Here is a 27,491-nt window from a genome sequence, read left to right as displayed (position 1 = left end):
TTCTATGAATGTCATATCGCATTTCGTTTCATTATTTCATGCTTCTATCATGGTTTAGAGTGAGAAAACGAACTTATTGTTGTACGAGAACGACGAGAAGAATTAAGAGCTTATGGCAAATCAGAGGGTTATTCCATCTCCGCATACTTTGTGGAATATTGTGCTAAACAAATGTTTGTGTGGGTTTTCGGTTATGACCGGTTATTTATTTCTTTTCGTGGAATTGTCTTTTATGTGATTAATTATATCAAATTCTTCGAATTTAATCTTTGTTTAACGGCTATGCGCTGGAGCGTGTACAGTATAAATGCATTGCAATAGTTGCAGGCTGTTGCAATGGCTGTTTACCTTGACCGCAAGCACAAATTGCAGTCTGCTTGAAATCGACGAGAGGAAGAAAGCTTCAGGTAAAAGAGCTACGAACAAACACTTACGTAAAATAACTTAGCCCACGATTTAGGGGACGCATTCTGTTGTGGAATAATCGAATGAAAAATGTTCACTAAATTATATGTGGGAGACCTAATCAGATAACAGCAATGAACGAATAATATCAAAATTTCCAGATGGCACAATAATGCCAAATTGCATAACACAACCGGAATTGCCCAAAAACATCCAGTCAGGAAAGAACGACTCGGTATTTGCATTGGAAGCAGCAGTTGTTGTGCGCCTGTCACGCGGGGTAATGACGATTGATAATAATGGAACGGGATTGTTGGGCGCAAGATAAACAAACAAGATATGCAAACGAAATATACTTTCCGATTTGCCATCCGATTTCCGGCGCAGTAACATGGGGGTTCTCAATTTCGAAATGAGTTTTAGTTTTTTTTTATAAAAACATAAAATAAAAATAAATACCTAATAATAAAATAAGCCGACAAAAAGAGTCTTAGTGTTACAGAAAATCTGCCGACCTAATTTTTTACAGGATCTCAGCAATTTGAGATTCGCACAGCCGAGCCCAAGCAAACATGTTGTTTGCTGAGATTTTTATCAAAGTTGCTGAAAATGAGCAAATAAATTGCCGAAAATCAGTTAACAAACGTCATTATTAGTTTTATTTTTTCTGGCGCACGACTGTGCGGATTTTTGCCGAGCTGCAGAAATAAAAACTGAGTGTGTGGGCTCCGCTACCAAAATGTACGTTCGAAAATACAGATAAAGATCCAGTATATAATTGTGCTTGTATAGACATTATTTACCGCATTGGATTGCATATTTCATATGTTTTTTCGTCCAAGAAGGCTCGTTACTTTGCATCGGTTTCGAACTGAGCAGTGGCACACGGAACCATCATTTGGGAACCGCTGCTCCGGGCTCACTTGGCAAGTGTTCGCACCTGTTTTTACGCCACTCTCCGGCGGCCAACCGCCAATAACGTTTTCAACCCACCGAACCAACGACGACGGAGGTGAAATTGAAATGTGGTCGGTTGTTTGTTGGTTTGGATGAATGAATGAATGAATGACTAACTGACTCGGGCGTGCGTAGGTTGGTTGTCCGTTCAGTCGTCATTGGAAAACTGTCGGTAGGTAATTCAGGAATGCGCACATTGGCTACGGTGGTTTGACGCAAATTGTGTAGCCACATGACATGGAGCTGTTTTTTTTTCTGGGTAGCATTCCGAAAGCGTTTTCGATAGTTGGATTAGTTTGAAAAGTTCTTTATTGAAAGAGGTTGTGTGTTTGAGCTAATTTTATATTATTTAGAAAAGCTGACATGATTAGAATTTGAATTAGTTCAAAGTGTCGGAAAAGCAGCAATAATAAAATGTAGTGCATGATTTTGTGAGATTGAATACCGTATATGTGTCGAATATAAAATGTGAGTTGTCGATTCTCATCTTTGTAGGCTTCAAACACCACATCGAAGAATGTTCAAAGCAAATTATTTCATCGTTTGCTTTTGATAACTGTATTTGTTTCTTCCAATAAAAGGATGCCGACTAGTGCATTCGACTTACTCGATACAAAGTAGCTATGAATGCAAGTTGAAATGCACCTTTTTCATATCAAGTATGTACTCGATTCCGCAATGCTGATCATCTTCCATCGGTGCCTTTCAAATCAATGAAATCGTTAAACGCTGAAAGAAAATACAACATTTTTGCAACATTTCACATCTTCTTCGCTTGAACTTGTGTGGGCGTAGTCACGCTTGAGGAAAGATGAGAAAGACACAACAAGACTGATTAAATCAAGGCGACTTGTCTTGCACGCTTTTGGACGTCATCGAACCGGCTGTTACTGCTCCGTTTCTTTGAATTCCATCCTTGGCGCTGTATTGAAGCTTCAAGTCAGTGACCATTAATTGCAATTGACACTATTTACTTGAGGTCTCTGCCTTTCTCGTACACTAAGTGTACCGAAAGGTTATATATTCGTTTCAAAAACAAACTTCTAATAGAAGGCCCGAAGACCCATAGTGCTATAATAATAATCGACTCAGTTCGACGAATTCTGGTGCTGTCTGTGTGTGCGAGTTAAAAAAGGTCTAGTTAATTTTGTTGTACTTACTCTAAATCTATTTACATGAACAAGTTTTTGAATCCCCACTGAAAATTATTTCGAATTTCAACGGGATATCATCTCAGACATTTTTACGAATTTCCACCAAAGATTGAATTTCTTCGAGAATTCGGATTTTGCCGATTTCGTAATCATTTTCCATGGCTCTCATAGATGTGATAAATACATCTGCAATACAAAAAGCACGTGCTATCAAAGTATTTACTGCTACAACCTACCACGTGGCGGCCAAATTTTTTTTTTAAATACCAAAGTAACTTTTTGTCGGAAAGTATGTTTTGCTTAGGCGACTATCTGGCTCTTATTTTTCGTTGCGACTAAAAATAAGCGTAGGAGTAGATTTTTTTTTAATCAAATGTCAAATTTTACAAAAAAAAATGTACCGAATTAAGTTCTACGGAAAAATCTCATGAACCACCTCGGAAAATTATGCCGAGTTTTTTTTTTGGCAAATATTTTCGAATTTTCACTGGATGAAAAACGTTTTTTCCAAACAGTTTTTCCTTTCTTGTGATTAAAAATGTCTATCGTAATTTATTCAATTTGTGAAATGCTTTTCAGGCGTACCCTAAAACGGGACAAAGCATCATCATGGTTGATAAATTAAGTTGGATTTTGTAGTTTTTTCTTTCAGTCTATAATCCGAACCGAGGAATTTTCAAAGATTACTATAACGATCATGAGATCGTTTTAACCCTGCTCCGAAGATGTCCCAAAGGCCTTTCCGCGACCGCCTCTCAATAGCGCCGTCATCGGTTATAAATCGAGGAAGCCGTAAAACTGACATAAAATTCGAAAACAACTCGAGAAACGAGCGATGCCGATTCAACTCAGTTTTAAAATATTACGGCTACGATGAATTTTTAATGACACATTCGTAAACTCGGGCTGGTTACCTACCTTTCGGGTCGTCTGCCGTTGCGCTTTGGCTAGCTTAGCTGCTGACTGCTGGTGCATTGCACCATCCAACGACAGCCTTCGCACCGTCGCCACCGCCGCCGCATGATCACATTTATAACTCTGATGTGGCCAAGCCAAGCGCGACCAACAAGAGAGCACATATAGGATAGGGATAGGGAGAAGATGCATCTGGTTGTTGCCACCACACTGCTGTTGGTGGATTTTCTCGAAATTCGATGTTCGAGGGGGGCCAATTCGAAGAAAACGGTAGTCTGGTCCTTGCATGGTTTCATCTGCCCCCGAAGGAAATCAATCATTCTGCTGCTGCTCACTCGCTGAAGGTACCCACACACTTATCTTATTCGTTTCTTGCACCAAGCCAGCGGTGGAGGTCTTGTTGATGGATTGAACCGGAATGGGGTCCAGGTTGTAGTCGTTAGTTTACTATAGTCTGGCGGTTAGAATGATGAGATCTGTCATCTTTTTTGAGAACAAGTTCAAGTAGATGAATAATGAGTAATTTTTTTTAACAAAAAAAAAAATCATCGTCTACCGCGACAAGAATAATGGTTTCTAAAAATGACAGTTCAATAGGATTCCGCCAAGCTACCGAGAAAAAAGGAACTACTGTATGCGCCAACCTGCGGTGAAGTGACTACAGTTCAGGTCCATTGTGCAGCTTGTATTGGTGATATTTTGTTGAGTTGAGTTGATCGATTCTCTGCGTCTTCATAATCCTCGTACGAGCTGGGAATTAAGGTGGAGTGGTGCTGTTCATGATTATTATGCAGCTGAGTGACTCACACACCACGATACTCGTTCGGGCCAACATAGAATGGACTTGGTATTATTTATATGGCGGAGCGTTGATTGGATTCAAATACATGGCAGCGCCAGCGTAGAGAGTGCTATGAACTGTCATATCCATCAGTGTGGGGTTAACGTGTTAAGATATTTTTTTTGTGGGTTAGTGTTTTTTTTCAAAACCGCATGCGATATGTGACTACGGATGGGCTGGGCAGGTGCGTTGCCCTCATTAGAGTGCGAACATTGCTTATGCTGTGGATAAGAAGGAAGTCAGGTGAAGACCTTCAGGTAGCTTCTGCTAGAGTGTGATAATTAATCCGGACGTGGTTTGTTTTGGTAGATACAAACATTTGTGGGCATGTGTTTTGGCTCGATAAGGAAGGCCTGTTCTGAAATGATGATATTTTAATTGCAAAGCATCTCACCATGTAGTTATTTTAGGGATAATTATGGTATGAATTTTATTGAAAGTATTTGAACATTTGTTATTGATCCACTGTACTGCCGCGATTCGCATAAGAGTCCCATGTCGGCTTTTTGACGGGTTTGATTTTCTTCCAGAAATAAGCTCAAAATGACATCATATTTAGGAAGAACTAATAAAATAATAGGCTTTGTTCTAGAAATTTGAAAATCAAATCCACTTGTGTTGTCCCATATTGCTATTTATTCGCATAACAGCCACATTCCAGATTTTGATACACCTTTGCACAAAAAATAAATATAATTATGATCTATTTAATAGTTCCATAGCAATGTATACAGATAGAGAATATTATGCCAAACTTTCAAAACGATTGCAAGTTTTATCAATTTATTTAAAAAATTGTATTTCTCCATGGAAAATCAGTTTAAAAACTTCAACGACATAGGTAAAGAAAACTGACATGGGACGCTTATGCGAGTAGGGGCAGTGCACTGCAGTGTAAACTATCTGGGAGTTCTATTTTAACATTTTTAATAATTTCAAGTTTAAAAATGTATACCTAAGGAAATGCAGAACGGGCTTGAGTTTACGATCTCAATATCTATGAGCGTTCCCAGCCTTTAGATTCAAAATATATCTTTTCAATTCCACGAACATACACTATGATCAATGAGCTGTGTATGGAAACCAAATAATTTGCAATCAAATGTTTTGAGTCGAAACTCAAATGTTTTGAGAAAACGAATTTCATTCAGCAAGAAGCGAATAAAAACTATGGTACAACAAATTTCTTGGACCAAATCAAACGTATTCCTTTTGGGAAACCCGATGATTTCCATACCGGTATTCAGACAAACTCCAGGGGTATCCAGTAGCCTTGCGAGCGAAGGCGTAGGATTGCCAATCCGGAGATGGCGAGTTCGATTCTCGGTCCGGTGTGCAGTTGGAAACATTCTCGACACCCTGGGCATAGTGTATAAACCGTTGCATTTTGACAATTTTCCAACTATCCCCGTCCATTCGATCAAATCTTAGTATATAGTTTAATATACAGAAGAAAGAAGAGAAAAATAGATTGGTCTTAGAATTCATTCACATTCCACTTAAAAAACGAGGCATTTCATTCTAAGAAGTCACATGAATTCCCTTCACAAACTCCGAAATTCTAATGCATCTAATAGTGAATAAATGTCGATGAAAGCATAAAACTTATTATCTTGAATTTAGGCCGTTACAAATATTTAATTAACTTTTTGTCCTACTGGTCTCCGAAAGATCCTTTAATAAAAAATAAATATTAAAATTAAAAAAAAAACTCCTCGGATTTGTTAAAGAATGTATTGAAAATCCTACAAATTATCCGAATTTTATTTTGTTGCCCCCTCAAAAATTTATTTTTTGGTAAAAAAAATCCGAGGGGGGGAGAAACAAAATAGATTTTAAATATTTGTATCGGCCTTATATACCCAAAAAAAAAAACAGATTAATCCACCTAGCGGTGATGATGCCTTTTTCATACATAATAAAATGAAATCGCATTAGAAAGTTCGAATTCAATACCAAATTTTCAAAACGACTTATCTGCTTTCGTAAACAAAGATTCAAACGTCGATTTGACGAATTTGATAGCACTCTCACGCAAACCAATACCATCAACTGGTAGCAAAAGCCTTTACCTAGGTATTGGCGCTGTTGGTTTGCGTGGGATTTCCCGTTGAAATCTGGAAAATCTCTCCATGAAAAGTAAGAAAAACTTTGAGTGTAAATTTGAACAATAGAACGGAGAGAGCCGTTTGACAGAAAGCCACTTCCCAAAGGCCCAGCAAACATTAGAGGCGACTAAAGCGCCTCCTTTCAAGAGCCTCCTTTCAAGAGGCTTGGAAGCCTCCTTTCAAGATGATTGGAAGCCTTCTTTCAAGAGGATTGGAAGCCTTCTTTCAAGAGGCTTGGAAGCCTCCTTTCAAGAGGCTTGGAAGCCTCCTTTCAAGAGGCTTGGAAGCCTCCTTTCAAGAGGCTTGGAAGCCTCCTTTCAAGAGGCATGGAAGCCTCCTTTCAAGAGGCATGGAAGCCTCCTTTCAAGAGGCATGGAAGCCTCTTTTCAAGAGGCATGGAAGCCTCCTTTCAAGAGGCTTGGAAGCCTCCTTTCAAGAGGCTTGGAAGCCTCCTTTCAAGAGGCTTGGAAGCCTCCTTTCAAGAGGTTTGGAAGCCTCCTTTCAAGAGGCATGGAAGCCTTCCTTCAAGAGGCATGGAAGCCTCCTTGGACGTGGCTGGAAAGCCTCCTTCCAAAAGGCTGGAAAGCCCACTTCCAAGAGGCTTGGAAGCCTCCGTCCAAGAGGCTGGAAAGCCTCCTTCCAAGAGGCTGGAAAGCCTCTTTCCAAGAGGCTGGAAAGCCCACTTCCAACAGGCTTGGAAGCCCACTTCCAAGAGGCTTGGAAGCCCACTTCCAAGAGGCTTGAGGCCTCCTTTCAAGAGGCTTGAAGCCTCCTTTCAAGAGTCTCGAAAGCCTCCTTTCAAAAGGCTTGAAGCCTCCATTCAGGAGGCTTGGAAGCCTCCTTTCAAGGCTGGAAAGCCTCTTTCCAAGAGGCTGGAAAGCCCACTTCCAAGAGGCTCGGAAGCTTCCTTCCAAGAGGCTTGGAAGCCCACTTCCAAGAGGCTTGGAAGCCCACTTCCAAGAGGCTTGGGAGCCTCCTGTCAAGAAGATTGGAAGCCTGCTTTCATGAGACTTGGAGGCCTCTTTTTAAGAGGCTTGGAAACTTTCTTTCAAGAGGCTTGGAAGCCTCCTTTCAAGAGGCTTGGAAGCCTCCTTTCAAGAGGCTTGGAAGCCTCCTTTCAAGAGGCTTGGAAGCCTCCTTTCAAGAGGCTTGGAAGCCTCCTTTCAAGAGGCTTGGATGCCTCCTTTCAAGAGGCTTGGATGCCTCCTTTCAAGAGGCTTGGATGCCTCCTTTCAAGAGGCTTGGATGCCTCCTTTCAAGAGGCTTGGATGCCTCCTTTCAAGAGGCTTGGAAGCCTCCTTTCAAGAGGCTTGGAAGCCTCCTTTCAAGAGGCTTGGAAGCCTCCTTTCAAGAGGCTTGGAAGCCTCCTTTCAAGAGGCTTGGAAGCCTCCTTTCAAGAGGCTTGGAAGCCTCCTTTCAAGAGGCTTGGAAGCCTCCTTTCAAGAGGCTTGTAAGCCTCCTTTCAAGAGGCTTGTAAGCCTCCTTTCAAGAGGCTTGTAAGCCTCCTTTCAAGAGGCTTGGAAGCCTCCTTTCAAGAGGCTTGGAAGCCTCCTTTCAAGAGGCTCGGAAGCCTCCTTTCAAGAGGCTTGGAAGCCTCCTTCCAAGAGGCTTGGAAGCCCGCTTCCAAGAGGCTTGGAAGCCCGCTTCCAAGAGGCTTGGAAGCCCGCTTCCAAGAGGCTTGGAAGCCCGCTTCCAAGAGGCTTGGAAGCCCGCTTCCAAGAGGCTTGGAAGCCCGCTTCCAAGAGGCTTGGAAGCCTCCTTCCAAGAGGCTCGGAAGCCTCCTTCCAAGAGGCTTGGAAGCCTCCTTCTAAGAGGCTTGGAAGCCTCCTTCTAAGAGGCTTGGAAGCCTCCTTCTAAGAGGCTTGGAAGCCTCCTTCTAAGAGGCTTGGAAGCCTCCTTCTAAGAGGCTTGGAAGCCTCCTTTCAAGAGGCTCGGAAGCCTCGTTTCAAGAGGCTCGGAAGCCTCCTTCCATAAGGCTTGAAAGCCTCCTTCCATAAGGCTTGAAAGCCTCCTTCCAAGAGGCTTGGAAGCCTCCTTCCAAGAGGCTTGGAAGCCTCCTTCCAAGAGGCTTGGAAGCCTCCTTCCAAGAGGCTTGGAAGCCTGCTTTCAAGAGGCTTGGAAGCCTCCTTCCAAGAGGCTTGGAAGCCTCCTTCCAAGAGGCTTGGAAGCCTCCTTCCAAGAGGCTTGGAAGCCTCCTTCCAAGAGGCTTGTAAGCCTCCTTCTAAGAGGCATGGAAGCCTCCTTCCAAGAGGCTTGTAAGCCTCCTTCCAAGTGGCTTGTAAGCCTCCTTCCAAGAGGCTTGTGAGCCTCCTTCCAAGAGGCTTGGAAGCCTCCTTCCTGTCACCTGGAAGTCATGATGGGAATGTTGCTTCGTTTTGAAATTGAAATTTCTAAATAGTTTCAACAGATCTGTGTAAATAACGATGATTATATTGTTCCTGATTTTCTAGTTAAAAAGAACATTATTAAAGAAGAAACACCTTATTCACAATAGTTTGATGCGCTTTCATGAAATAAAAATCCATGAAAATTTGGCGGAATTTCTTTCATTGTTTATGTTTTCTATGAAAGCGTGAGAGAATAAAATGTAAATATCGCGTGACCTCTCTCAATAAGAATGAAAATCTCAATATTGTTCAGAAGTCTCTTCTCAAGAGGCTCGGAAGTCGGTAGCCTCCTATAAAAAGGCTCGGAAGCCTCCTTTCAAGAATCTCGGAAGCCTCCTTTCAACAGGCTTGGAAGCGTCCTTTCCAGAAGCTCTGAAACCTCCTTTCACCTAATACCAAAAGTCAATATGAAACTGAAGATTATTTCGTGGTTCCAGTTGCGCATTTTATGAACGATCCTCGGTATCAAGTAATGTAATCGGTAGTTACGTAGTTTTTGAACGTGAGCTATTTTCTCAGGGATTAGTGAAGCGAGCATTTTCGCTGTCAAACCTAGTCCCATGTGAATATTAAATTAATAAACTATTTACAGGCTTATGCTACACATGTGTCACATATGTCTGTCTATACTTTATGAAACAGCAATACATGTCGACATTCAAGGAGTAAATACTTTTACAAAAAATCGATCATTACTATCCTCGTTTACCGGATCCGTTTCCTTGTATGTTTTTGGGGATACAGATGAGAACACACGAAAATGCGTGTTAAGAGAATCCTATCTAGGCCGTATATCTAGAGCGTTTAAAGAAAATCTCTCAATTCCTTACGGTTCTTTAAAAAAATGTTTAGAAAAAAATACATGGTGCAAGGGGCGAATCCTTTCGTATAAAAAAAATCCGCGAATTCAGGGAAGGGGATGAGGGGAAGACACTTTGATCTTTTTTGAATCATTCAAAATATTTGAAGTAGAACTAGACAGATTGTATTTCAATCTAAATTCATCAAATATAGCGCCTCGATGATGGAGGTATTCGTGTTGATTTCCCCACTGAAACCAACCCGGAAGTTCCGTTAACTGCCACAAGGACAGTCCCTACTAGCAGTCTACACCAGGGCTGCCCAACGCACGGCCCGCGGACCGGATGCGGTCCTTGATATCATTTTTCGTGGCCCGCAGTGTGTAAGAAAAAACTACATCATAACCGGCCTTGTCTAGCTTTTCTATCTGACTCTTATTAATAAATTCTGTACTGATTTAAAAAAATAAATTTGTGCTATCACGGAGTCGAATAATCCAGCACGGGCCAGTTTTGTTGTTAACGAGATTTTGGCAAAACTGATGACACCTTTCCAGGACGGAGAAGTTGTTAGGGAATGCATATCGGCTGTTGGCGATAGTGTATGCTCTGAAGAAAAAGCCTCCTTCAGTAGTATAAGTTTCTCGTAAAGCACGGTGAAGAGCTATCCACATGCTTCTGATTCGTCCTGCTCGTAATCGATGAAAATACTTAATGTAAAAAACAAAAGACACATGTAGCTGTCTTCATAAGGGGCATTTGATGATCATCTTCAAATCACAGAGGAATTAGCAGCTTTGATCATAATGAAGGAAACGACTACCGGTATAGACCTGAGGAAAAATGTTAAGACCTATATGAAGGAGCTTGAACACTTCTTTGAAATTTTAAGGCCTAACAACTGATGGAGCTCCGGCAATGACGGGAAAGAACACGGACGTTGTGACACTAGAAAATTGAAGCAATTTGTTTATTTGTTAATCAATTGTTAATCAGCCACAAAAGTTAATTTGTGATATTTCTCTGCACATTGATTATATCACCAAAAACGATCTCTGTTAAAAAACGATCAATATTCGTGATGTAGCGACCAGTACTGGAAAAGGTCGTGATCGTCATAAGTCAGAGAGCAAAGCGCCTTTTCTATTTCAGACGACCAAATGAAAGAATCGTGGGTACTTTGATCAATTTCGCATGAAAGGCAGTCATGAAAGGATGTTGTGCTTTATTTTAAAATTTAAATTTCTAAGTTATTTTAATAGATACATGCGAAAAATAGTGACTAGTCGATAAATTAATCATACTTCTTTAATTCACCGAGTTGAAAGTGAAAATAAACACAAAAATAAAGCAGATATTGCACACTTTCATGACCTGTCACGGAACAAATATTTTGTGAGATTTTTGTAGCATGCCATTCATCCTTCGCGTTTCAATAGATTTTGAAAGGGCAGATATGTAAACATCGCGTGACATCTCTTATTGAAATTGAGAAATTCCAGTACTGGTAGCGACACTCGTTATTTGAAAATTAACTTTACCTAAGCGATGAAACTCAACCACCACTAATTCTAAATTATGTTGACGGAAAAGGAAGCAAAATACAGAGATTTGTTATGTTAGTTCGTTGGCTAATCCATAGTTCCTTTTCGAAAGGAAATCACACTATTTTTATAAGATAAAGCAAAACCAATTACCAAGCTGCATGATCGTGAATGGGTGAGTGGCTTATAGAACTTGTCACTAAACATCTCAACTTGAACATAAAGTAGCAAGTCAGGGATCAAACCTTGATTCTTCAACATGCAAACTATTGAAACAATTTGGCACAATTGATTGTCGAAAACAGATACATTTCTCTAATCCTGTAGAAAACAGTACATGCAAATCTGTTAAATTTGCTGGTAATCAGTAATTTTCAAGCCCATTAGCTAATTTGTGAGAACACAGTTCTTCAACACCGTTTTCTGATGTAAATAATGTACCTAAAATGTTACAAATGGAGATAATTGACCCCCAATGCAACGACGAGCTGAATTTCAGAAAGACACATCTCTTGTAAGATTTTTTCTCTCTTCAGAAGTACATATCTGTGTGAACAACTCTCATCAAGAATGAAAGCAGTAAATAGTAATCCTTGTCCTGTTACGTAAAAAGAAAAAGAAAAAGAAAATTAGGACACAAAAAATAGGATTTTTCGAACGCAATAATATTGTTTTTGTTAAAAAAAAAGCCATTCTACAAAACTAAAACTTCTGAAAAAAATTGCTTTGGTTATTTATAAAATGTATAAATAATATGTACCGAATATTTCCTGTCCCGCCAGCAAGCTGTCATTCTGAAAATTGGCCCGAGGCTTCAAAAGGTTGGGCAGGACTGGCCTACACTCATAAAGAAAAGACTTAGTGTATTTTGCTTTTCCGATGCTGTGAAGGATATCATTAAAAGAATGAAAGTATGAATCAAACTGCTCGATGTCTCTCTTCCGGGGGGTTTTCTAGTGGGTGGCGAGGATTTAGATGTTAACTTCTTGTGAGAGCGGCTGTGGTTACTGATCGAAATGACTAGCACCTCAAGTTGTCAATGGGTTATCGAATCAACACCAAGAAATCAATTGTATTCGGCTCGGCCCACTCGTTTCTTCATGAAGCGATTAGCCCTGAAGTTTTGGAAAATAGTTAACATTAATATCTAGTTAGTGGCCATTTTAAAACATTTGCCGGATGGAATATCGTACACCTATGAGATTTAGCATCACATAGAAGATCAATATTACCGATTTAAATGTTATACCTTTCCAAGTATGCCTTCTAGTATCTCTAAAAGAAGAAGAACGCAAGAATTTAAGAGAATTATAGCAATGGTATTAAGAACTATATCTCAGGTTTACATCACCAAACGAATTTTCATTTGTTTTTGTTTGCGGATGGTGGGGTTTTCGTTACCAAACTACATGAAAATCAAGGTGCTTTAAAAAAAGAAATCAATGTAATGTAAATAATTCAAGAGATTATTCAATTTCGCATAATTTGAGGGTATCGGAAATTTGGTGCATTGGAATCACAAAATGAGTATTTTAAATAAAATCTGTTACATCTGAAAAAGTAAGTTCGGAAATGTTTTTGTTTTACAGTACTTATCCCTTTTCGTTTAAGTTTTTTTTCAGTTTCTCAAAGCTTATTATGCAGAATATATTTATTTATGTAATCAGAAAGTAATATTTAAATTGTGGCAATGAAAATGTGATTGACACGGAATAAAAAGGTTGAAAACATTCAAACTCACATTTTTGTTACATAAATGCAATCACCCCATTCAACAAGCCACTAACTTAATCATAATATTGTTGCACCAGAAAGCGACAGGGGAATGAATGCATTAGATATAATACTTACATATGATCGGTGTTGATGCGGTGCGCACCTTTCAATTAGCGCCGTACAGTGCTTCGTTTGCTTTCCATTCTTGTCGATCATTTTGAAAATTTAATGAACTTCTTCTGAACTGTTCTGTTAACCGTTGCACGTAGGGACATTTTCTCAATAAAACTGGAAAAAATATGTTACTATTTTATATATCTACAATTCAAGAATTTTTGGAATATTGCGGAGAATGTTTCTAAATTTCAAAACTAACTACTTTAACTGTTAAGTAATTATTTGATGGTAACCATGATTCACCACGTTTTTGCTAGCCAGGTTGAACACATACTCCAATATGCACCGATTCTTGAAAATACCATGCAACAGAAAGCAAACAAAATTGACTTATTGTTGTGCTTGTTGCGCCGGTCATTTGGAATTCCATCCAGGCAAGAGGAGCGAACTGACGGACGTACGACATGTGAAGCAACGAAAATAACGAGAGCAATTGAATAAGCGAAAAAACAGACGAAGGACAAATGAAAGGAACCCAACACGGAAGAAGGATACCCAACTGTTTCCGAAGAAGTCTACCGAGGTGAACACGAGCAGCCCTGCACGAGTCATTACTTGGAAGCAGCTTGGGTAGTTGGAAAGACAACAACTGGGCCAGAATTCGGAAGAAACGGGTCTCCGTGCCTTGTTATTATCACAAGCGAACCGCCCAGTTAACCCCCGCCCCGGGTTGATTGTTCAGTTTTCAACCGCTTTGACCTGCGACAGCTGGTGGAGTTATGACTGCCGATTCACGGAATCGAACTGAGCTGTGATGAATTTCCTTGGTAATTTCGAATTATTGGACGCACGTAATTCGAATTCAGCTGAAAAGCGAACAGTGCGCGAGAAATTGAATTGGATTCGCCGGAAGAGGAACCGTGAACCGCCCTCTGTAGGAATTACTTCGGCTGAAGTGGTTTTGTTTGTTTAAATGAAAGATTAGTTAGCTACTATTCATGCAATAGCTACTTGCACGGTCGTACTTCAAACTGAGAATAAATAAACGCCGCAATGCACCGACACTCCTGAAGATGGTTCGTTTAGTTTTTGTTGTTTAAGAGAATAAAAAAAACTACTTTAGCTGCTTATTCATATTTAACTATCATCCTGAGGTTTGAATAAATTAACTATAAGACCGTCTGTTCAAGTTCAAATGATAAATAATGAAACCTTCTATAATATTTTTTTTTCAAATTTTGCTAAACGAGTTGACCAATATTGTCTAAGTCTGGTCGTGGTCTATGGAGTTTGGAAGTCGAAATGACTGATGAAGTCACTATTCTTAGAATCATTCTTATTGCTGCCAATATCAAATATTTATACACTGTTTGTCAAAAGAAAATGATTGAAATTCTGATCAAAAAAACTTCTCATAAATCATAGGTCGTGCTAAATCAAAGCCTAGGTGTGCGCTTGAAACGAAATTAAATTTCCCCGAATCGATAATTATATATTTTTGGACCGTCGACCACCCTCATCCTCCCGTGAGTCCGAAATTTGTGTCTAACCCTGGGTACTTAAATAAATATTTGAATTTACGACTAACCGTTTGCGCGGATTGACGGGGTTCAGTTTTATGCTTTTTTTTTCTCTCGCAAATACACACCCTGGCTGGCTGTGCATTTATACGTACAAAATTCGGGGAAATGGTGAAATTGAGTGATTATAAACTCTGGTAGCTTGGCTTGTTGTGGCCAGTCTCAATAGCGAGAGAAAGGAAGCAGACCCTCATGGTTGGCATTAATGTGGCATTAAAATCGAAATCAATGACTTTCGCTGACTGGTGAAGATGAATTTATGATCAATTGTAGTTTGATGAGCTATTGAAAGTAATTAAGATTGTTTTTTTTACTTTGAGTTTTCTCAGTCGAGCTACAACAATAGTAGTTATTAGGCCCAATGCTTTGCTATTCATTTTTTTATTTCTTAGATTTCAGTGATTTTGTGCGTTGATGTTATTCCAATAAATTGAAATGTTCAACAATTTTATTCTAATAGATTATTATTCAAAACCAATTAATTTCCAATAAACGGGCAGTATTGTGTCTTTCATTTGCCATCATGGCTTCCATTCTATTTGGTCACCCTCTCCTGTTGTTTTTCAGTTGCTCATCCATCATCCGAGCAAAATCGTACAAAATATGTGAATGAAGTTCATCGGTAAAGTAATAAATTTTAATCTCTTTCTAGGAATATATTCGCCGTCTCTGCCGCATACACATCCGTCAGCAACGAGCGTGTGAGTGAGACTTAGCCGAGGATTTGAAGGACAAAACCGTTTACCGCACGCGCCCCTCAAATCAACACGAAACTACATACAAGAAAAAGGCAGATGTCTCAAAATTATCTCGTGTTGCCCGAACCGTAGCACAAGGAAGGAAGGGAGAAGCGACTTGTGCGGGGTCTGTTTTTGGACGTGGAAAAATAAACCAAATCTCTGAGAAGAAAATCAACGAGCTCTCTCATGGGGGCTAGGCATAGTCGCCGGCAAAAAAGTCAAACAACGCAAGAAGAGCAGACAGAGCAGAGCCAAACGCAACATCAATCATTAGTCGCCGCTACTCGCAGGGGCAGTGAGCTCGTGGAAGCCAATGTAGATCCCACGGAAGACGAGCAGGTTTCCGCGAACGATAGTTTGGTCATAACGATTTGTATGTTGAAGATGGAGCCAAGCCAAGAGACTAGAGGTGGGGGCGAAACAAGTGAATTACCATCATCTCATCGGCAGGAAGTCGAAGATGGCCTGGGAACAACACCTATTGCGACAATGCATCCTAAATGTGGTTGTTACGAGAACAATAATTGCCCAATTAGTTTAGCACCTGCTCCAAGCACCAGCAACACATCTTCGTCAGCTCCAGTGTACGGCACCATCGGTGCCAATAATAATAATAACTCATCTCAGAAAACGGCTGCCAAATGTGGCTGTAACTGCAGCAAACCCGATAGTGTCAACAATCTGGAAACTCTCAATGGAAACCCACCTCTGCAGGCCAGTGCTATCGAAACGTCGAACGATTGTGCAAACAACAATGAGGCTTCATCGCTGATCAACGACATTCTGAGCAATCATCACCATCTGCTGCACCACCATCATCATCACCATCACCACCACCATCATCACATTGGACCGTGGACGTGTCCAACGTCTTCCTTCCTGGCGGTGGCCACCACTGCCGCTCCAGTTCCCACGACTTCCTATTCCGCAAATGTGATCTGTGATAGCACTTCCAACAATGTGAACATGAGCAACAATGCCAGTGTTTTGAATCGTACTATGCAGCAGCACCAGCAGCAGCTGCGACAGCAGCAACAATTGCTATCCGCTAGCAATGTGACCGCTTCCCCCAGTTCCATCGTGAGCTCCGGTTTAAATGTGGGCGCCAGTTCAGTGTATGAGATGAGTGATAAGTTGAGTGATTTGAAGTTGAACCAGAGTGAAGCTCATAGCAACGAAGAACATCCCTTCAGTGTCGGCGAATGTCCCCGGTGTACAATGGTGGCAGCACGGCAGGGTCCTACGGCAGACGGCGAGGAGAAAATATTGAACACCGCCGTGCAAGGAACCAACAAGAAAGGTGAGTTGCATATGCCGCGCTATCTGCTTTTGTGGGGTTATCAAGATTCAAAATGTTTGTAAACTCGATGCGGCTTACAGCAAAAGCTTGTGGATGGGACGTAAATGTCAAATACGACTGTTCTTGGGATTTGTAATCGAAACTGTTGATACTGTAGTGTGGTACAGAACCGAGGTTGTGGTTTATGCGGTCGGAACCAGATGAATGAATGTGTTTATTAATGCGATACGTGAGAGGCACTATTTTAGCAGTGCATTATTTTACTTGTTTGCTGTTTTTTGTTTCTTAAGTATGTTTAAAGTTCTGCCTCGTGACAACAGACGGTGCTGTTATTAATTGGGTTTTGAAGGGGAAAATTTTCAAAGCAAAAAAAATCTGTTGTATGGTTTTATTATAAAATCAATTCCGAATTATTTCCTTATCTCAGAAAGTCAGATGTTCTGATCTGTTTTAAAAACATAAATTGAAAATAAATCGAGCGGATATCTGCTACCCTTATTTGCATCCACGCTAGCATAATAACAAAATTTGTCACTATCAGGCAGATTTCGTCAGACCTGACATCGGCGAATCCAAGAAACGGCATACCGGAGAAAGAAGGTGTCACAATCGTGTCTCCAATGTGCCCAAAATGAAACGTCAGCAGCTCAATTGACGATGAACGATTCGCTTTCGGACGAACCGTTAGACCTCCCGTCCGTCTTGGCAGGGTAGAGTGGGGCAAAAGTTTCCTTCAATGTTCACTCAGATTGAAATTAATACGTTGGTTCTTTTTCAGTAAGTTTCTTCGATATAAAATGAATCACATTCATTGGTAATGATTCTGATAAAAATAAAAAATCCGTTAGAATACTTATTGACATGCGTTGCGTTTTGCTAGAACTTTACATTACAAATCTGTCAAATAATTCATTAGCCTTTTTAAGGCAAGTTTCAACTCGAATCCTTCTAAAACTGGTATCAATAAATTTTGAACCGCATTTATTGAAATGCAAGGTGACGTTTCGATTATTTTACCCTGTTCAACAAAATTTTATGATTCCGTTAATAATTGTCCAGGTTCGAACTTTTTGACCCACCTCACTCTATTGGAAATTCGATACACGAATGGAACCGTTTGTCGTTTCCCAGTAATTACTTTCCAATTCGTTTGTGTTGTCACTTACTCGTGCACTTGTTGGCTCAACAAAAACACGAGAATGTAAAACGAGCGCGTCACCGTTGCAAAATTCCACAAAAAGTATTCATTCCGCGGCGATAACCAGCTTGACGAAATAGGAACACGAAGCAGCTCTCGCATCCAGTGTATGTATATTAAAGTCGATAGCAGCCATTTCGAGCTAATTACCACTTTCTCAGAATTGTCTCCAGTGGTCGGCAGCGGGCTTTTTTATCGTGCAACGGAACAATTTCGTTGCTGGTGCTGTAGTTCCAAGAAGATTCGCTATTTCTGAACATGAATGTCCCGCAGTGACTAAACCTAATCTCTTAGCTTTAACCGAACAACCCCGTTTCGGGAAGAGGAATAAAATGTAATACGCCTCTCGCTCCCGACGGCAATCGATTCGGTTTCCGGGAAGGACAAGGACTAGGAGAATGTCAAAAGAGATGATGACAATATTTTAATCAGAATATGCTGCGCAATAACTGGGACGGGACGGGACAACACCTCGATGAACGCCAACGGTTCGGATTGCCAGGAATTTCCGTTCGGAAACAACAACCCACAACGGCAATTCCTTGAAAAGCTGGCACAACATTAATCCCACGAAAATTATACTCCTCCCGGCTACCTTGTGGTAGCCTTCAATGCATACCGTCGATCGGTAGCGAGCGGTGGGTGTGTGGGCGGTTGACGAAAGAAAATCGATATCCTTTCACCATCTCGTTCATGTTTCCGAGCTTTTTACGGTGCTGTTGGATGTTCGCACTCGTTGTCAGTGACACAGTTCTTGGTTGGACCAACCTTGACACGTCGCGTGGGTGTGGGAAACGGGCATGAGCAGAGCGAAATTCAAATCACTTCCGGGAATAATTTATTATATCCGCGCGAACATCAAAAGTGATGATCCAGCAGGATGATAATTTCCTCCGCCGAACAAACGACTGCGTGGATATGATGGATTAAAATGAAATTTGGCGACACGTTGAATTCTGGCGTATCGCATTCGTTGGATGTCTTCATTTTTCGCGTGAATCCGGTAATCCGATGGGATTCGAGGAATGGGATAGGCTCCTATGCGGTCGGCAGCATTATCATTAGTTCTTCCGGGAATGTCAAGGTTGGTTGGTAGAACTGGCCCGCGGTAAGGGATTCCTCGGTTGATTTGATCCGCTTTGATCATCCTCCGTGGAAAACGATGTCGTTATGTGTGGCTGGATGAGGAACAGCTAAAAGGTGTATTACATATAGATTTGTTGTTTCAAAGCTTATCTCAGAGTGCAGGAATTTAGTTTATTTTAATTCTTGTTTTAAAATTCGGGATGAACGCGTTATGCATATGGGATGTATCTTTTCTAGTTACGAAATCTAGAGTTTTTTGTTGTTGACAAAATCGATCTCTTCACATTTTTACACACATTCGACCCCCGATTGATTATTCAAATACAGAGATCAATAGTTCCATGGGTTTAAATATGTGACTAACACTTCTACAATTAGTAGCACATTTGTGTTAGAAAGTTCTAGAATATTTTCAAAAGATATAAAAATTCTATGTTTTAGTCCAGCACTGTTAAAAGCTCACGTTTTCTAATACTTTTGAATCATTTTGTTTTCATTTGGTTCAATTGGTATGCCTTTTCGTAATGAATTAAAGGTGTTGTTAATCAAATGGTATGAGTTTTGAAGTTTGTTGCCCTGCTCCTGAATAATATGAAAGTGACAATATGCACCACACAGAATCTAACCTGTTATAAGGTACACTGGGGGAAGTGGAAAAGGAAAAATCGATAGTGCATGTTTGAATTAGTGTAAAACCAGTTTAAATTATTCAAATGCGTTCAATCAAAATGGGCTATCAAAAACAGTCAATTTTGCACCACCTGTGCGGTAATTCATACCATTTTGGTCGCTTGAAATTTATGGAAATAGATTTTAAAATTAGGAGTTGTTTTTCCACTTACCCTAGTGGGATGGGGTAAGTGGAAAACCCATGTTACCTTGACCTTCAATAGTGATAAGTAGTTACATATAACTAAAATCAATACGATAATTGCTCAGAGTATCTTTTGTGGAATAATTTCATTACCTTAACGAAATAGATCCTCAAGGAATTCTCGTAATAGCTAGGGGAGGGGTGGTTTTGCCTTCTCGAACACTTAGTGTACGTAAAGTCCATATGTCCGCCCTAAAGATGAACTTTTTAAAGGAAAAATGTGACTTACAGGGTTATAAACTAATCAACTTGGTTTAACGAATTGAGATGATGTCTGTATGTGCGTATTTGTATGTATGTGTGTGCGCAAAGCACGTGCAAAATTATCAGCTATTCTTAAGCACTTAAGCACTTTACCAATTTGTTCGCAAAAAAAATGCATTCAACGGCGAAACATGTTATGAATAAAAATTAATGTGAATTATGCAATATATTTACCTATAAGTGCTATTTTTACCTTTCTTATACATTTTTTTTTCATATGTACAACATGTGAAAGGCATCAATACCGATAGGTGGATTTATCAGGCATTTTCTCATTTATATGAGTCCAATCACCACTGGAATAACAATGATAACAAAGAAGGAACATATTAAGATTCACGGCAATCGAAATAAACCCTGGAGGGAAGAAAAAAATTGCGTAATTAGAACATTATCCACTTCCCCCGCAGTGTTTGATACCTGGGGTAAGTGTAAAATCTTTGAATAATTTGCTTTCTTGGTACAAACCACTACCAATTGAATGGGATTAGTTTAGTTGTATTATAATGGTCACCTGTGATATAAATTCACTTGAAAAAAGAATAATTGGTGCAAATAAGAATTGATTTTATGAATGCAAAAATCAACTTTTCGCGAAACCTAAAATTACAGTTCAAGCGTTAACCGTGTTAGTGTATGTATTATACAAATTTCAACATAGTATTAGTGTGAGCATCAAAGTATAGTCTTGCATAATGTTATGATGTGGTAAAAACTGTAAAGTATGTACAATTCCAATTTTTCGAGTCGATTTTTACACTTACCCCCTTTTTCCACTTCCCCCAGTGTACCTTAACTGGAAAGTAACATCGATTTTATGCTGAATCTGGGTTAGAATCAGTACTGGAAATTTACATGAAATTCTACAGAAGTTTGTTAGAAAAGTACAACAAAAATTCCTAAAATTTCTTTAATAATCCATTAATAACTGGTCGGGGTTCTGCCAAATTGCACCAAGCGGCTTTTGGACTGACTTGTAATTTTGTCATAAGACGAGTTTTTACAATCCCATTGAATTCCACCACAGATACGTATTTCGATACATTGACAGATACGTATTACGAGCAAAACATTACAAGTCGAGTCAAGTACGAGACACTGAAGACGGCCTTACTGTTGAGGTTGAAAGCTTCGGCAGAAAATGGGAAATTTTTTGTTGGCGCTTGGTGCGATTTGGATGAACCCCGACCAAGTCATTCCTAATGGCTGGCTAGAAATTCCTTCAGATTTTTTTCATGCATTAGGATAGCGCCAATGATTGTGTGGTTGGCTTGTCTGCTCTCGCCTCAGTTGGTTTGAGTTCAATTCTAGTCGAAGTCGTTCAGTTGTCAGGAATCGGAACGTTCCTCTCAATTTTACAGGTTTGTATTATCACCTCCACTACCTTTATCGTTATCATAAAAGGTGGTGCCGAGCAAGGGGTGACTCGGGGTCAAAGCTTAAGATTATAAACGAATTCAACATATTATGGTTATGGAAAGGATTACGCAAATAAAGCTAAAATGGCCATTTAAAAGAGTGTTCGGAATATGAGTCATGTTCGGGATTTTATTAAAAACAGTAGTCCATTCTAACAGACAGAAGCCAAGCAATTATGTGTTGTACTATGAAGAAATTTCGTCTTGGGTCAAATTTATGTTGTTACTCTTTTCAACAAAACGTTGAAGGTATTTTGAATCATTCACAGCTCATAATCAAATTCAGCATTTCGCGAGAAAATTTCACAGGATGCTCTGAATTTCCAGTCTCCCATGATTCGAGACCCCGGAGACGAGCCAGCCTCGGGCTGAAAGTCTCCTTAATAAAGACACAAAAAAAAAAATGATTCGAGACCGCTTTCTGTAGAATCCCGAGTGGCTCGTGCGCGCCAGAAAGCAGCTTCATTGTATCTAATGAATGAATCCCATTATGAGCTCCGCCCCTTCGTTAATCTTTATGACTGCACATCATATTTACACCCACATCAGGTCACAAAGGTGCTGGTCTAACGGGCTTACTTTATTGAATACAAGAAAGCTGCTTTCCGGCGTGCGCGATGCGCGATCGGGATTCCGCAGAGAGCGGTCGAACGTGATTCCACGCACAGGGTTGTTACGACTACGCGGATTTATATAAAGATTTTAGGGCTTCGCGCGGATTTGGCGAGGATTTAATTTAGAAAATACTAGATCTAAGTTCGTTTATTTGAAAATTAGTTTTATGGCTATCTAGTTTGGCTTTAATTTTGTTAGCAAATGTTGCTGAGTACAAAATTTACGTTCGAAGTCAATTGAATAAGAGATTGTAAATATCCGAAAAATAATGTAAGTAACATTATTTTTCGGATATTTTCAAGCTCTTCCGCGGCGGAGTACTCATGGTTCGCTATCCGTAAAAGCTACCTGCTGCTGCTCTATTCGTCAACTTCGTTGTAGGATATCCCGCCTGTTCGCAATGCCCAGACGTGATGGACACGGCTGAACACATGCCCCCGATTCGAAACGGAGAGGCGTGCGATGTTGGAAGCATGTAGAACGGACACTACCACCGATGACATCGTCAGAAAAATGTGCCAGAACCCAGAACAGTGATAATCCATGCCGAAACACTTGGGACTAGGCGATGGATCCATCTTCCCTTAGCCGAGTTGTTCCACTTCCTCTGCCATTTGACTACCGTTGCTGCCTTGATGTTCCTTCGAGCGTTATCGGTGCCCCTGAGAGCGTAGCACTCCTCGTCTTCCTCCACCACCAGTTTGATAGGCATCATGCCCGCGAGTACACATGCCGCTTCGCAAGATACGGTGCGATATGCGCTGATGACTTTCAGGCACATTAGCCTATGAGTACTCTCCAGCTTTCGCACGTTGCGGTTTACACCCAACGCCGATCCCCAGGCAGGACTTCCGTATCGTAGTATTGAAACCGCCACGATTGCCAGCAACCTGCGCTTACTGGAGCACACCCTAGAGCTGCTCGCCATCATCCTTGTTAGTGCCGCTATCATCGTCGACGCGCGCTTGCAGTCGTAGTCGACGTGACTTTTAAAACTTAACTTATGGTGATCCCCAATTGTCGCAGAGATCTCTTGGAGGGGTTGTCGCAGCCGCCGACTCTAATTGTCGCCCCTTGAACCGGTTTCCGGTTGTTAACGACCATCATCTCCGTTTTATGATGCGCGAGCTGGATCTTCTTTCTGCGCCTCCTCCGATGGATCCTCCATACCATGGTTACTAGGGTGGTTCAAAAAATCGATTTTGCTCCACGGTGCTCATCTGATTCTTTACCATGTTCTGAGTGTCCTCTGAAAATTTGAGCTCATTTGGATTAAAACTGATTTAGCACAAGCCGTTTCAAGTACGCATGCAAATTAGTATGGGGAAATTTATTTTTTCATTATACTGTTAATGACGTTTCGCCATTAAGCGCAGGTTAAAAGAAAACCTACATAGCTAAAAGGGATACTCAACAGCTTTCACCCAACGAAAACCGCATGTTGATTAATCGTCCCAATAATTAGTAATCGATTTTAAGACAGGTTGCGAATCTTTAGTCATGATCGTTAAACTTCTTTGAGGGCATCACTGAAATGTGCAGTGCAACATAGTAGCCTGAATTTGTGTGTGCTATCTTTCGCGCCACGAGCAGCAATGTTGCCTGTTGATGAGTTATGCAATTAGCGCCAGAAAACCACGGTATAAATTGAATTCGATTACTAATTATTGGAAAGATTAATTGAGATGCGGTTTTCAATGAGTGAAAGCTGTTGAGTATTCCTTTTAGCTATGTAGAAAAAATAAATTTCCCCATATTAATTTGCATGCGAACTTGAAACGGCTTGTGCTAAATCAGTTTTAATCCAAATGAGCTCAAATTTTCAGAGGACACTCAGAACATGGTAAAGAATCAGATGAGCACTGTGGAGCAAAATCGATTTTTTGAACCACCCTAATGGTTACATCATCGGCGAATCCTACTAACTTGACTCCTGGTGGAAGCTTTAACCTCAGCACGCCATAGTACATCACGTTCCACAGCAATGGACCCAAAATTGATCCCTGTGGGACACCTGCCGTGATGGGGGCGCTAACCAAGCCTTCGTCTGTCTCATAGAACAATACTCGATTCTGAAAGTAACTTCCCAGAATCTTGTACAGCCCTACCGGTACTCCCAGCCGAAGCAACGAGTTCGCGATCTCAATCCAGCACGCACTGTTGAATGTTGTGTTATTACTGCGCAGTAACGTACACCACGCCGCTTGCATTCGATGGCGACCTTTGCAGTGTCAACCACCGATTTAATGGCACCCAGAGTAGACCTTCCTCTCCGAAAGCCGAATTGTTCGCTCGATAATCCTCCTACCTCCTCCACGTACGACGACAGCCTGTTCAACTTCTCCAGTAGCTTCCCTACTGTGTCTATTAGACAGATTGGTCTGTACGCTGAGAGGTCTCCTGGTGGATTACCAGGTTTCGGTAACAGGACCATTTTTCTTTCGCAATGTTTCGAAGATTTTGCACAACGTGTTTTTCTTACTTATTACTTTAAAATGTTCATCAATATTTCTACTTAATCCATTCTATCTGGTTTTTATACTCATTTAACAAGCATTATACACACTTAAATCATTTCACAGATTTTGGTGAATTTTGCTTCAATTCACCGAAATCTCAACAGCAGATTTGTTCGGTAATTATTTCACCGATTTTCTGCGGTATTTTCTTTTGTTCAACTGTCAAAACAACCAAAAAATCTGTAAAATTTTTACCGAACAGTTCTGCTGTTGAGATTTCGGTGAAATTTCACAGAAATCTGCGATTTATTTTAAGTGTGTAGATTTTAAAATTTAAATAATTGCTATCGGACGAGAATTACAACAATTTCTAATTTATAACGATTAGCCCTAAAAAACACTAAAAATTATTCCGAGCTCTAGTTTTCATCATTGAAAATTATATTCTACTTTCTTTTCTAGGTAATTTACCAAAAAACACGTTCCAAAAATAACCCATCCTGTGCAAAAAAAAAAAAAAAATTGGTCAAAAATCAAAGCTTCATATTTTCCTAATTTTAAGCAAAAAATTCGGAACTTATACATCACGTGAAAGAGTAGGATGTAATTTATAGGAGGTATCGACATTTTTCTTGAATAACAAACGGTATTTCAATTGGTGACTTTTTCTTAGGGTAATTATAATTATCGGAACGATTATATCCGCAATTTCGATATTTTGAGAGTTTTTCTTGGCATGTAGTCTTGATTCTAGAGTCAAAATTGCACGGGGATGACAAGCTACGCCATCTTTGTCACATCTTTTCTGAATCACCAATACGAGTGCACTGCGAATGCAACATAAATAATTGCGAGGGTGAAAATGATATAAAACGAACAATGGCATAGACAGTAAAATAAATCAGTATTGGGGTAATTTGACACTGGGGGATAAATTTATCACCCAAAAAAGAACGAACAGGCAAACCTGTCAAAATCCATAGTAAAAAAATTGGATGTCGCTCCTCTGCAAAATTGAGTTTGTTTTACTGCTGCCCGGATTTTCTGAGAAATTCTTGGAGAAATATAGAAATTTTTATTAATATTCTAATAGCTACTTGTTTGGAAAATCCATTAAAAATTCCTTTGTAAGTTTCATTCAGAATTCCTTCCTTCAAAAATTCATTTTAAAATTCTGTTCGAAAATCTTTTCTGTTTTTTTTTCTTCCAGTTTTGAGTCAGAGATCCCTCCAGGAATTTCTTTGAAAATCTTTTTGAAAAAGCCAACAGGAATTAATTTGGACATTCATCCAAAGATTCCTTCAGGAAACCCTCTGGAACCCTATAGAACTTTCTTAGGATTTTTTTTCAGTAAACCATTCAAAATTCCTGCAGGAATAATTCTGGGAGGAATTCTAATTTGGAGAAATTTTTAAAGGAATTTTCGAAAAAAAGGTATTTGAGTGTTAAACTTATTTTCAATCAAAAAACACTTAAACGATGGATTGAAAAATAAAGAATTTATAAAAGAAATTTCCGAAGATTTCTCAAAAGAATTTCAGAATATACTGCCGAAAGAATTCTTAAAGGAAATTTTCGAAGATCTACATTCTGCAGGAATTTCTGAAAGAGTTGCTAAAGGAATTTCCGGAGGAATATCCGAAGGAATTCCTATAGAAAATTCGGAAAGAATTCCTGGAGAAAGTTCCAAATAAATTCCAGAGAAACATTTTGAAAAAATACGAAATATAACTTTTTAGAGTTACCGAATAATTTTTTAGAGAAATGACTGGGGGATTTTTTATGAGAAATTCTCGAAGAATTTAAAATAAATCCTAAATCAAATTCCGAAGGTTTTCTTCTAATGGGATTTCCGAATATATTCCTAAAACAGTGTCCGTAGGTATTTTTATAGAAGTTCTTGAAAGATTTTCCATTGGTATTTTCTAACCAATTCTTAAAGTAATTTTCAAAGGAATTTCTAAACAAGTTTTCGAATTCCCAATTCCCAAAGGCTCCGTGAAAGAATTTCCGAAGCAATCCCTAAACTATTTTTTTAGGAAATTCCTGAAGGAACTTTTGGAGAAATTTCGAAACGAATTTGTAAAGAAATACCCAAATAAATTTCAAGGGGATTTCTTGGAAGAAGGTTCTGAAGAAATGCATGAGGGAAATTCTAAATCAATTCTTAGAATTCCTTTTCAGAATTTTCTGTGGAATATCTTGATAAATTTCCATAAATTTTTTTTTTGATTTATAATCGAATTACTTTCCAATGAGATACCAGCTATAGCTATTAGGATGTTCACCCCATCAGTCTGACTATAGCTAGCAATTGTACAAAACAATCTTAAATTCATAAAAAGCAACATATACTTGCAGCGTAATTTGAGAATGGGTCATGTCATCGCTCTCACCGCCAGCTTGGAGGTCGTAGAGCAAAATCGTTCAAAAAGGTCTATTATATTTTTGGCTTCTTGACCTCAGATACATTCACTCCATTCTACAATCATTATAAGTAGTAGTATGCTAAAAGTTCTTCACGCCGATTCACGCCGCCGCCGCCGCTGCCGAAAATTGCTTACGGCGTGACGCCGCCGACGCCGCCGCCGCCGGTGTAAAAATGGCCTTACGCCGCCGCCGTTCTCAAATACTTCGGCGCACAGGTCTACTCCACCCTCGCCACTGCTTCGTCATTTGCTCCTACCATCGCTGCTGGTGGCCAAAGGGTTGGGCCGTGGTACGGGAATAGTGCTTCGATTATCGTCTTCAGCCTCATTGGACATCGTTCAGGAGGTGCCAGTGCTCCTCTTGTTTTAGCCATCATCACCCTATAGGCGTTTCCTCATGGGTTCGAGTTGGCGCTCTGGCACAATATGTCGAAGCAGGCTTTTTTGCTTTCTTTGATGGCCTTGTTTAGAGCCAGTCTCGCTGCTTTGAATTGCTCGATGCGTTCCTCCTTCACTTCCGCCGACCATGTCTCTTGCGTTTTTCTTCTATCCCGGAGGCAGGCTGCTCGAAGGGCTACAATATG

The 27,491-nt window shown here is 40.0% G+C and overlaps 1 protein-coding gene across 3 annotated transcripts in view; it reads left to right on the top strand.

Moving 5' to 3' along the window:
- The window catches only part of LOC134227355 (uncharacterized), a 125,231-nt gene that overhangs the window by 35,473 nt on the left and 62,267 nt on the right, over window positions 1-27,491 (top strand). For all 3 annotated transcript variants that reach the window (XM_062708763.1, XM_062708762.1, XM_062708764.1), the window contains one exon: window positions 15,177-16,564. In XM_062708763.1, the coding sequence (XP_062564747.1) occupies window positions 15,451-16,564 (1,114 nt within the window). In that variant the 5' untranslated portion in view covers window positions 15,177-15,450. The remainder of the gene's footprint in view (window positions 1-15,176; window positions 16,565-27,491) is intronic.

This window comes from Armigeres subalbatus, chromosome 3 (assembly GCF_024139115.2).
Source record: "Armigeres subalbatus isolate Guangzhou_Male chromosome 3, GZ_Asu_2, whole genome shotgun sequence".
NCBI lineage: Eukaryota > Metazoa > Arthropoda > Insecta > Diptera > Culicidae > Armigeres > Armigeres subalbatus.
Note: the sequence above shows the minus strand (reverse complement) of the source record. Positions and strands in the feature narration are given on the sequence as shown.